At 41.1% G+C, this 12,895-nt stretch overlaps 1 protein-coding gene across 27 annotated transcripts in view; it reads left to right on the top strand.

Annotated features, from left to right (window-relative positions):
• The first annotated feature begins 285 nt into the window (after nt 1-285).
• The window catches only part of PDLIM5 (PDZ and LIM domain 5), a 196,262-nt gene continuing 183,652 nt past the window's right edge, over nt 286-12,895 (top strand). For 13 of the 27 annotated variants that reach the window (XM_025199501.1, XM_025199500.1, XM_025199499.1 and 10 more), the window contains exons 1-2: nt 3,016-3,164; nt 4,032-4,169. In XM_025199501.1, coding sequence (XP_025055286.1) covers nt 4,074-4,169 — 96 coding nt within the window. In that variant the 5' untranslated portion in view covers nt 3,016-3,164; nt 4,032-4,073. Of the gene's footprint in view, nt 309-2,592; nt 2,728-3,014; nt 3,165-4,031; nt 4,170-12,895 lie in introns of those variants that run through there. The other 14 variants (XR_003093179.1, XR_003093180.1, XM_025199497.1 and 11 more) reach the window with 6 other exon arrangements.

Here is a 12,895-nt window from a genome sequence, read left to right as displayed (position 1 = left end):
TGGGAGGCTCCAGGCTCTTTGCCTTCCTCCTTGTCAGGCTTAGAGGTGAGCAGGTGGCTGCAGGAGCAGGGAAGCTTCAACTCGCTCCTGCTGCAGGATGGGGTTGATGCCATATGGCTTTGTGTTCCCGCAGCTTTGGCGCCTGCCGGGCCGGGGTGTGGAAGCCAAACCCGCTGACTCCTCGTGCGCTTGCGGAGGTGTCGCATCTAGAGTAAATACCCCATAGGGCCCACAGCTCCTGAAAGCGGATGCTACACATCTCTGATTTAGTGGGTCTGTAAAGGGGAAGTCTCCCCTGCATAGCTCAGGTTGGATATTAGGAAGAACTTTTTTGCTAGGGGGGTGGTGAAGCTCTGGAACAAGTCACCTGGAGAGGTGGTGGCATCTCCATCCTTGGAGGTTTCGAAGACCCAGCAAGGCAAAGCTTTGGCTGGGGTGATATACTTGGGGACGGTCCTGCTTTGAGCAGGGAGTTGGATGAGATGACCTCCTGATGTCCCTTCCAACTGTAACTTTCTGGTTCTGTGACTCTTTCTAGTTACAACCAAGTACAGCCACTGCAAAGAGGGGAACCAGCTATTTAGCACATGAGCATTGGCACGTTTGTAGTGGTTGGAAGGAGCCTGTTCCCCTGGAGCACAGGCACCAGTTCCTTGAGCTGGAATAAACCTTTGGTTGTCTTATTAGCACGGCAGGCCTATAACATGCAGTTGAGCCGTGCTGGTTCCATCCAACTGGAGGCTGACTTGCACAAATTGAGTTTAGGACTAGGTTGTGAAACCCTTGCTGAAGGTGGAGAGAGTTTCTGCAGTTAAGGCTACTGAGTACTTCCCAGCATGAATTAAGGTTTCATAATTTAGCCCTGAGCCATTTCATTGCACTGCACTCCTACTTGAGACAGTACTGGGGCACTGGGTTGTACCTGTTCTTCATTCATGAGAAATTCTTTAAGTATTCTAGATGGCTTAAGCAGCTCAGCAAATCTGTTTTTTATAGGGACCTTCTTTGGTCTCCTTCCATCTTAAAAAAAGGCTCTAGGTTATGAGATGCAGACGTTTTACTGCAGAATCGAAGCGGGGGGTGGATAAGGAGCTGTGTGTGGTTCACTGTATTTTAGCATACCAAATGACTTTCCCTTATTTGCAGTTACTGTACTTGTTTCGTAACTGTATCTTTTCGTGGATTTTTTAATTTATTTTAACTGCCTTTTTTTCCCCACGTGAGGGGGAAGGGGTAGAAGGAGGAACCAACACTCATTTAAATTTTGTTTTAGGAGGAGCAAAAGTTTCACTTAAGCTTGCATATTGGTGTTTAGCATGTGTCCTGAAGCATGAGATGTGGTTCACTTTTTCCACTGTCATTAAGTTTGTGATGGCCTATAATTTCAGCGAGCTTAATTTAGAGGGAACAGAAAGGCTTCTCTTCCTTATGGGGGTGAAATCCATGATAGGTTAAAATCTTGTATATATATGGGACTTGTTGGTTACTGGAGAGGGCGATTCTGTTAGTTGCTGGTTCTCACTATTAGTAATAAGCAAGTCCCATAAGGATCATATCTCCACTTTTGTAGATGCTTTCCCTGCTGTATGTATGAGAGGGTGGAGAAAGAAACTTTAGAACTAGGCACAACTTGTACTTCTGGATTTATGCTTGATCAGACTTTGAAGAGGGAGGAGGAGTAACTAAGCCAAGTTCTGTCTTCGTAGAGTTCAAGATTGGCCCTTTTTGTGGCATCTGGTGTATATGTGCCAGCAATTCAGGATGCCTTAGTACTGAAACAAGTATAAGTAATAATAAGTATCAGCTAAGTATTGTTAGCTTAAAATTCTAATTTAGGGCTGTTGGCCTGTGGGATGCATGAGCCCTGAGAGAGTTAAGCTGTGGCTCCCAGGCCCCTGCCTGGCATTCACTGCTCCTGTCACTGGTTATAAAGCAGCCAGAGTATCCTGCTGCTGTCTACCTCTGCCCTCTGGCTTGTGCGTTCTGTGTCTGCCCCAGGGAGCAGTGCAATGTGGCAGGGCTTGTGTGGGATGCTCAGGGTGAGGGCGTGGGTGTGCAGTGCACTGGTGGGGTGGGGGTCACCCACATGGGTACACACTGCAGTGGTGGGGGGGGGGCACCCATGTGGGGTCATTGCAACAGGGGGGAGAGCAAGCATGTGGTGGTGTGACCAGGTGGGGGTATGCAGCCCAGGCCTGTTGCCCCCGCTGATGTGGTCCCTGACTGCTTAGGTGTTGAACAGCTGTGTCCTAATTTAAAAATATTATTTTACCAGTCTCATTTACTATGGTAGTCTCATTTTAAATGTAGTACTGGTATGAAAACAGTGGATGTTTTGACCCTTGTGCCTGGTTTGCTTTACAAAGTTTTACTAGTGTGGCTATGTTGGCTATGGAATATGTAAGATCACACCCTCTAGGTGACATAGCTATGCCAACAAAACACCTAACATGGGTGTAGCTGTCAGTAGTAAACAGCTTTTGTTGCCTTGGCTTATGTTGTTGCAGGAGGTGGTGTAACTATGCCAACAGAGACTCTCCTTCTGCTGGCCTAAGTGCCATCTTTGCTAGAGGGCTTTTCTGATAGCTATGGTAGTGCTGCTACAGTGTTACAGTGTCAGGCTATGTTGTGTAGACAAGCCCTTAATGAAGGAATAAGGCTGAACAACCATTCTTTCAGTGTGGTGTGTTGGGAAATTCATTTAATGAAGCCTAGGACTCTTAACAGGTGACTCTAATGCATTGCTAAGACTTCTGAGAGTTTTTACTACTTCCCAGATACTACCATATTCTTTTCATAGGAATGCAATTGCTTGATAAGTAGAGAACCTATAAATCTATTGCTGCCAAAATAAAAACACCAGTGGTGGTGAAAGTGTGGTGAAAAACAACCCTTTCAAGGCTTGGTAATATTTGAAATGCACAGTCTTTTACTTGACTGAAGTTCCACCTTAAATCTGTTATATTAACTATGGAATCTTCCCATGCTTTGGTGTAGTTTTACAGTAATCCATCCTCTAGTGTGCTCCATCTCTCTCCAATATATAAAAATAGAAGGCAGCTACTACCTAAGATGTCATTGTAATGTTTCGTATCTGAGATGAAATGTGAAGCTGTTACCTTTGATGCTGAATAAAAATTAAGTGCAGGATTTGCCTTTTAAAGGTAATCCACCACCTGGGTATGGGGGGGGGGGAGGTTAAAGGGAGTATTTTTCCTTAAACATTACCTTTGTGTTTGTACTTGATAAAAAAACTTTCTCTGCTAGCAGAATTTTTCTTCACCTTCTTCTAATACTTATATAATTATATAATATAAATATAATATATTTAATGTATTATATTAAGTATAATATTGAAAGTAGGTGTGTGATGCACATTAAATTGTAGGTAAACACTACAAGGCGAATGGGAGTGAGAACTTGTTTTCCTCCAAATAACTTTACACTTAAACCTTGTTTTGGCATTGTTTCCAAAATATGCATACTTTTGGAACTGAGTTTTGAGGTAATGTTGATTCGTAGCTGAAACTAAATATATAGGAGCATGTTGCATGCATTTAGTGAGAAAGGAATAAGCCACTCTGTGATACCTTAGTCTTTTAAAACATTTTTTATAGAACATTGTCAATTTGAATTGGCTTCAACATTTAAATGTTATAAGAACCAATTTCAAAAACCTTAAAAAGTACGGAAATATTTCTTATTTAATTCCAAAGAAAATAACTGTTAATTGTCCCCGTGCAGTGTTTGAAAACCAAGCATTGCAATACCAGGATTCGGAATGTAAATCTAATAGCAAAAAAAAAAAGCCTATTTCCATTTTTTTCATGTTTTTTAAACTGATAGCCTCCAATCCCCAGCATACAAATAATGATGTTCGACTTTGAAAAATCTTGTGATTTCTCATTATGTAAAGTCTTGTAGCACAGATAAAGAAAACTATATGTAGAATATAATTGACCATGCCTTTTTGATTTAAGATGTTTGTAATTTATTTTAAATGTTTTTAAGAAAATCAAATTATTTTCCAGAGTCGTTGATCAAGGTCCAGTTCAAGATAATCATCAACCATCATGAGTAACTACACCGTGTCTTTGGTTGGCCCAGCTCCCTGGGGTTTCAGGCTTCAAGGTGGCAAAGACTTCAATATGCCTCTGACTATCTCTAGGGTGAGTAGGTTTGCTCTTAAAGCCTTTATACAGATGTCTGCTACATCACATGGTACTTGAAACTTGCCAAGATGAGTATCACTGTAATGTGATTTACTGACTAAATGAAATGAGGTTCACTGACCGACAAGGTTCTTTGGGTTCTGGATTCCAAGGCTCACTGGTCACTTGTTCTATGAGTGTTCAGTTATTTCTTGGGGGGAAAAGAGGCGAAATGCTTTTGAAAAATAAGCCAAGTTAACTTTGTATAATAGTTGAATCCTCAAGTAGAGTTGCCGTGGAGACCATACATTTATTCTTTGAAGTTTTTCTTTCTTTTCTTGAGAAACATTTTCTTGCAATCTATGTTTCTGTAGATGTCAGAGAAACAGAAGGAAGGTTGTTAGTTTATAGGCAATATAATGCAATTTTCTGTTAAAGGTTGGGGACAGAGATGTAGCTGCATGCCATTGAAGCTGCAGATATCATGGCTTTTTAAACAAAAAGCAGCCCATGCTGCTATGTGGGCAAATCTTAAGCCTTTCAAGTATCTGTTCTTTTTCACAATAAAAAAGGGCAGTTTAATTACAGTAGCCGTAAACAGTGTGCCATTAGCATGCTTGAATGAACTTGCCAGTTTCTCACGGGTATTGTACAGTATAGGTGCTCTTAACTGCTATTCAAATGATTTGAGGAGCTAGTTGCAACAAATGCAATCTTTGTCTGTCAAAACTTGTCAATAGCAATGAAGTGTCTGGCTAGAGTCAACTGCCCTCAAATAGCATTCTCAGTGAATATTTTTCTTTCAACCTGGGCTGAGTTTCAAACTTTACTAGAATGTCTGAAGACTTTGTATTTGGCATGAATTACATTTGTACAGACTTTGCAGCATTAGAAGTCTTCTAGCTAATGGGTGAAGTCATCTTAGTCCTCTGAGCTATTTGCTCCTTCTACATAAAGCAGTTTTTAAATTGCAGTTCTGCTATAAAAGATTACCAGCCCCCAACATGTTCTTTTAGGTTAGTGACAAGAATAATTTATTCTTACACCTGTTAGAGAAGTATCAGTTCTGGGAGAGGGTATTGAATTCTATTTGTATTTATACATCATTTAAAATATTCTTAGCTAATTTGAATTGCAGTTCAAATTTTGATAGTTCATTTAGATGTGGCTCATGTTACTCACCTCACTGTTATACTGGTGAGATCAGGATAGAATTTTGGCCTTGCAGAGATTTATTGTACATGTGCGTTGGTGGGTGGCGCGGAGGGGAGGGCAGGATCTGTAATCCAAAATGGAGTGTTGTGGGAATGCTTGTATACAAATGAACTTTATTGTAATATATATCTGAATCAGAAAGTGGAAAACTTTGTTTTTTATTTTTTCAACTCAACTCTGCTTGCTAAGGGTTAGAATAGTGGTTCGCAACTAGAGTAACCCTTGCCACATCCTTTGAAGGGTGTTGGGAGGTATGAGGAGATAAATTCAGGTTCAGGCTTGTCATATTAGAACACTTTCTTTGGAGCTACTCTTCAAAAAAGAATTGTATTTCTTAGATTCAAGATTTGTATTCAAATGTTCCCTAAATTCTTCAGGAATGTCAGCTGGATCTTTAATATATCCTCCTGTGTGTTCAGACTCTTAAAGGGTTGAGATTTTTTTAAATCAGCCCTTAATCCAGGTTATAATTTAATGGTTGTACTTTTACATCTGCAAGAAATTGTCTATAGTAAAATATGGCTGGCTGTTCTCATGACAAACAGGGTGCAAAATTAGAGGTTGTCAAGACATGTGGCATAGACATTCTTGTTTGGGACCTCTTACTTGCTATGCATCACTATGTACTTAACCACATATACTTTAAATGCTGGAAAACAGACATACTATTTGTAATGGTTTCTAGCATATGCAAGAGCTAGAGTGCAGCCACGGTATGTATGTGGGTAGCTACGTGCCGAGAGTATTGTAGTGAAAGAGTGAACATGAAGACTGTGTGTTATAATATTAAGGCTGTATAATAGACTTATCCTTGATTAATGTACCTAAAGATTAGGCATGGTAAATGTGTTTTTTGTATTGGTACAAGGGAAAAGAATTGGCTTAAGCTAGGGCTGTTCATGTGCAGAAGGAGTTAATGTGTACCCTGCCAATTTCTGCCTGGCTGCCACTTGCTGCACTGCTCCTGCAGTTGCTGTGGCTAGGGGTTTCTGGGACAAGGGCACAGCTGGAGGCAGCCTGCTGCTCACCCAGGGGTAATGGGCAGAGGGATTTCATACTGCTGGTACAGTGTATCTGGGGTTCATGGCAGGGATCCTAGGGAGCTCAAGCAATGTGTGGCCAGGTGGTGGCCAGGGGCCCGTGATCCATGTAGGATGTGGTTCCCGGCTTTTCAGAAGGTGGATAGCCCCAGTTTAGACAATCATGTCTCCAGGTCTCAGTTCTGTGATCTTTAACCACCAAGAAAATGCATTTTACTCTTCCTAGGTTTTTTTTTTCTTTTGGTCTGGAGATGAAATATACTTAGCTCTGATATGCTGATTTCCCCCCCACCCCCCCATTTTTTTTTTCTTCTGGTAACTTGAACAGTTTGGTATGTTGTTCCTGATACACTAGAACAGTGTGTACTATGCACTTTCCTTTTCTTCCTGATGAAATCTGAATGCTTTTCATGTATAGGTAGACTGCTGATTTGAAGGGATTTGGACAGGCTGTTTTAAAATAATACGGTAACAAAACAGCAAAGTAGTTTTTGATGTCTTGCTGATGCTTAAGACCTCTTTGGCTTTTGTACATTCATGCATACAATGCTTTCTGGGTGGCGAGAGTAAATCTTGGTCATCGTGTCCAAAGTTAATATCCAGCTGGTATTTAGTTCTGACACCTTGCAGTTAAGTTTAAACAATACTTAGTACAATAACGCTATTCATAAAAGTTTAAATAACCTGTAAAGTTGCATTGTAAAAAGTGTTTATTTGTACATATTAACTCTGAAGCAATCCCAGATGCTTTCCTTGAAAGTTCATTTGGTTTTAATGAAATTATTCATTGATGCTGTCACAAGATGGACCATTGTGAGTTCTTCCGTGGGGATCTTTGCAAAGTTTCATGAATTAAGATACTTCAGGTTAAAAGAAGTGCAAAAGTATGTGTAACATATTTGACACTACTTATATGTTTGTACATCTAATCCTGTAAACCAGGAGCAGTGGTTGAAATAAATGACATCTTATCAGATAATGCAGAAATTTTACTACTTAGAAATGAGTTAATTTTTATAACATGTAGCTTCCTGATTGCATACTGAATTTTGTAATATATAGAATATAAACATTATTATACGTGTTTATGTCTTTAGGACCATAGGGTTTTTTTCTCTAAGCAGTTTTATAGTGCTTCTAGTGATATATCTGGGCTTTAGAGGGCCAATAGACTTTTTTTTTCCCCCTTGAGAGGGAGAAATTTGACTAGCATGCATTAAACAGACTGCTCTGAACCTACAGAGTACTACAAAACAAGAATAAATCTAGGCATGAAAGGATGCAAAGGGAGTAGTCAGGGAGACGGTTGGGAGGAGTGTAGGAAGTGGGAGTAGTTTGTGGGAAAAGATGGCAGAGATATTGGCTGGGCCTCAGAGATATTTTGCATGGGGATCTTTGCAAAGTTTCATGAATTAAGATACTTCAGGTTAAAAGAAGTGCAAAAGTATGTGTAACATATTTGACACTACTTATATGTTTGTACATCTAATCCTGTAAACCAGGAGCAGTGGTTGAAATAAATGACATCTTATCAGATAATGCAGAAATTTTACTACTTAGAAATGAGTTAATTTTTATAACATGTAGCTTCCTGATTGCATACTGAATTTTGTAATATATAGAATATAAACATTATTATACGTGTTTATGTCTTTAGGACCATAGGGTTTTTTTCTCTAAGCAGTTTTATAGTGCTTCTAGTGATATATCTGGGCTTTAGAGGGCCAATAGACTTTTTTTTTCCCCCTTGAGAGGGAGAAATTTGACTAGCATGCATTAAACAGACTGCTCTGAACCTACAGAGTACTACAAAACAAGAATAAATCTAGGCATGAAAGGATGCAAAGGGAGTAGTCAGGGAGACGGTTGGGAGGAGTGTAGGAAGTGGGAGTAGTTTGTGGGAAAAGATGGCAGAGATATTGGCTGGGCCTCAGAGATATTTTGCAAGTGAGAAGTCTTAATTATGGGCCACAGGCTGCAAGGTGTTTATTGTTTTGGCTCTCATCCAGGAAGGTGCTTAAGCACATATGCAACTATATGTATGTGACTAACCACATGGGAGTGTTTGTACAATTAGGGTGCAGGAACCAACAATGGGGTTGAAAAATCAGATAAAGACTGTCTGATCTCGTGTCCATATTTTTCATTGTGGCCATCTTCCTTAATTAAGACTGATATAGGGGCCTGATCCCACTTGTGGTCACCTCCAATAATAGCAGCACTGAGTCAATAGCTAGGAACATAAATCCAATAAATTATCATAACTAGATAATGCTGTAGTAGTACTTCCAATCAGAGGCAAAAGTTAGTCTGCAGTCAAGGAAAGTAGAGATTATTTATTGTATTTACTTGAATCCAAGATGAGTTTTGTGTTTTGTTTTGTTTTTCTTTCTCCCCAAACAACATGGGGGAAGGGGGAAGTTTCGTCTTAAGTTTGAGTACCAGCTCAGGGCAGGCAGTGGCTCAGCTTCTGCCCCAGGCTTTAAGTTCAGAAATGTATTGCTAAGTGCTAATCCTTTCATACTAGGTCTGCACTGTGGTACTCAAATCAAGTTCTTTTTAATTAAAAACAAAATCCATCCCTATTTGTAAAGGATCTACTGTACATGAGCAATTGTGCAATTATTGATGTCTCTGCAGTCCCATTGGCCTTGCGTAATCTGACTGATGCTGTTGTGCACTATTTGGTACTGGCAGTGATCACCAGTATTTGGCTTTTTTCTGCTGAATCCTTTTTTATTGTGGACTCTTGGGAAAGCTCCCCCATACTGTCCCCTACGCACATTTCTCTAAGTGGGAAAGAAACTTCTGTATGGTCCCACTTCTTGAGATATAGTATTCAATTCTGGCAGTTGGTTTATCTTCTACACTTGTCTAAAGTAACTAGGATAAACTCAATAAGTACAAGTGTAACATTAGAGTTGTCAAAACTGCTGTCCTCTGCATGATGAAATGATGACTACTTGGTGTCAGTGATGTATTTGTTATGTTATGATGACCTGAAAGCTGTAACTGTTTGGATCTTATCCTAAATGTAAGTTTGTAATGTTTGTAGCATGCCAGAATAGGGATTGTAAGTGGCTGAAGGTGACAGGGGATTTTTTGGGTATTGCTTAATGGTATTTTTGCTTTTTGGGTATTGCTTATTCCATTAGCTACACTTAATATGAGAAATTGAGGAAACCATTTTTTCTGATTTTAAATTGAATCATAAGTTACATGACACAGAAGTCTCTTTATGGGTAAAATATTTAAAGTTCAACATTTTGGTTTTTACAAATATTGTTCAATGGAGTTCCTGCAAAAGACACTTTTTTGTGTGGTTTTACTATACTCTGCTGTAATATTTTGTGAAGAGCACTCTATACATGTTATATACAAGATCTGTCAGTCTTAAGTAAGGTTTTCCACCTGCAGCATTGCAGCTTCTTGTACTGCTTGCTTGACCTGAGTCTGGAAATAACCATTTAATAAATAGTCTCCTCTTCTCACTACTTAAAGTTTCTTCCTGCCCTCTCTTCTCCTTTGCACGCCATTATCTCCCTGCCCCAAGAAAAAGCTGCCAGGAGGTGCAAATGAATCTGAGGAATTTGGAACATTTTCATTGTAGTCTTTCCTGGGTGTAGCAAGTTCACTGCGCATGTGTCTGGTGGCCAAGACTAGAGCGCCTGGTGGTGAAGCAGGGTGTAACTGCATGATCACACCCTGGTCCCTACTCATGACAAAATGTACCAAACATGGCTAAATCAGACTAAGGATACCATTGAAGTAATTGGGTAGCATGGTATAAACCCAGATGATGATTACTACTACAGACTACAAAAGACAGAACTTTTATGTGGTCTGTGGTTTAGACTGGGAACTTGGAAGATATGGGTTCAGTTCCCTTGCACTGTTTAAAGCTTACTATTCCCATCATAATAAAATGGTTTTATTAATAACACTCATAGATATGCATCAGAAGTGGAACATTTATTTCCTTGAGCTCTTAAAGTTGATTCACAGATTCCCAGAAGTTTAGGGCTGGAAGGGACCTCGTGTGATCGTCGGGTCCAGCCCCGCTGTGCTGAGCAGGAAAGACTGCCGGGGTCAATAACCCCAGCAACGTGTACATCCAGTCTCCTTTTGAAGATCTCCAGGGTAGGTGCCTGCACCACCTCTGCTGGGAGTCTGGCCATATGAACTGTAAAGAAGTTTTTCCGTATATCCAGTCTGAACCTTCTTCTGGGAGTTTATGACAATTGCTCCTGGTTTCCCCCTGGGGTACTTTGATGAATAGTTGTTTGCCTAGCCCCTGATGCTCACCCCGATATACTTGTAAGCTGCCACCAAATCCCCCCCAGACCCCCCCCCCCCCCCAATCTTCTGTTTTCTAGGATGAACAGTCCTATATTTGTAAGCCTTTCCTTGTATGTGAGAGGCTCCTTGTTAGAAGAAATCATGCTTTATCTTAATCGTGGTATCTCTTTTTCCCTACCTTCCTCTGTGATTGGGATCAACATAATCACTAGTGTAATGCTGGTGTTCCTACTGCAAACCAGATTTTTGTTTGTTTGTTTTGTGCCAAATCATTTGCACCATTTCATTGGAAATATGATTATGACCAGAGATCTGCTGATATTGTCCCATTTGTATTTAAGGTTTTGGCATTGGCATTTTTCTTTTTTAATATTTGAAATAAGCCATGTTTGAAATCATACAACATCTGTGAAAATAATGCTGAAGCATTATGAAGAAAGCAATGTGATGCTTAAATGGATCTGGAGAACTTCAGTTTCCACTGGCCTGAGCCTCATTCTGCTGGTTTTTCTTTTTGTCTGGATTATTTATTTTTGTCAAGCTGCAAGGTCTTCCCATTAAAATAATACCAGGCTTGGCTGGTGTTGGGCATGGGCAAATCAAAGGAAATTTTAAATAGGCTTTCTTACACGCATGTGAAACAAGAGAAAACATCTGGTGGTGTGGCCTTGCAAATCCATTGATGATAGTGCAGCAAACTATATGCTTCCTGCAAGATACTGAGTAATTGATTAAATCCCAAGTGGCAGCTCCTGGCATTGCTTTACTGCCTCAATTTTGGCCCGTGAATTGGCTGATGCCTACAAAATGCTACTCTTAAAATATATTTTGACTATACAGTAGCTTGCTTTTGAGTGTTTTATTACACCTGTATAAAACTTACATGGGGAACTATCTTGGAAGCTCTCTACATTTTTGCTTTTGTAGAGCTATTGTGAAGTTACTAAAGACAAAGAATTGGACAAGTTGTCCTCCCTTGAAAGCTTGCCAAGACAAGGGAGTAGCAGACCACTTGACTTCTCTTTGAATCTGCAAGATATCTGAAATTAGGGATAGGAGATACAGGGAGCATTGTTTCAAGTTGGGAGGTTGGGGAAGTCTTAGCAGTTTTGGAAGATAAACATCTGAGCTAAAAAAGCTCATTTGAATCTCAGACCTTTTGAGCCTTGATAAGATATACTTTCATGTTCCCTAACAATAAGAATATGTTCAGACTAATAGGAAAGTTGTTCTCAAAAATTACAAAACTAAATGACCTATTACCTGCTTGAAAAGTTAAAAAAACAAGAAGTTTGTTTTTGTTCTTAATAGTAGTAACAATAATAACAAAAACCTAAACATTTTGGGGGTTTGCTTCTCTTCCCCCATCTTTATTTCCCCCTTCTGGGGTTTGGGTTTTTTAGCCTTTGGGGTTCATGCTTTCAAACTTTTTACTAGGGCCACACTGATAGAGAATTTTTGAGCCAATACTGATGGCTGATTTTTAACGAGCCATGTCAGTCAATACTGATCCAATTGCTGATATGCAGCCGGGCAGCTTGGAGAGCAGCATCCGGCTCGTAAGTCTGTTGTGGGTGGAAGGAGCAAGGCGGGGTGCAGATCGAGGCCCCGTGGTGAAGGAGGGACTGGGGCAGGTGCTGCACTGCTGGGGCAGAGTGTGGGACAGAGCTACGAGCAGCTTGTCTAGGGGATGGGCAGTTCCCACTGCTACGCACACCCTGGGAGGGCATGGGAGGCATGTGCCCCCAGATCTGCGTGCAAGGTGAGGGTGGGCTGCCACTGCAGGCTGATACTGGGGCGGCACTGAGTTCTTTCCATCAGGGGCTTGGTCAGGCTGTGCTCAGGATGGGAGATGGCAATGCTGGGAGGGGAACTATGGGGGGGGGCTGCAGCCACCCCAAAATTTGCCATAGCCCCCCTCCCAGCACCACCACTGCCCACCCCAAGTACATCCCCAGCCCAACTCCCCTCTGGGAAGAGCCCAGCGGTGCTCCGAGCAGCATCCTGCCCTTGCCCTGTGCGCAGATCCAGGGTCACATGCCCTCCCAGAGTGTGTGCAATGGCAGAGCCACCCCCCCCTCCCTGGATCCCTCAGATGAGCTTTTCGTGGCTCCATTGCACACCTTGCCCCAGCTATGTAGCCCCGACCCCAGCCCCACTCCCTCCCTCGCTGCTGAGGCCTCAATCTGC

The sequence above is a fragment of the Alligator sinensis genome, unplaced genomic scaffold (assembly GCF_000455745.1).
Source record: "Alligator sinensis unplaced genomic scaffold, ASM45574v1 scaffold194_1, whole genome shotgun sequence".
Classification (NCBI taxonomy): Eukaryota; Metazoa; Chordata; order Crocodylia; family Alligatoridae; genus Alligator; species Alligator sinensis.
The sequence above is the reverse complement of the archived record's forward strand: the minus strand, read 5'-3'. Positions and strand labels throughout refer to the sequence as shown.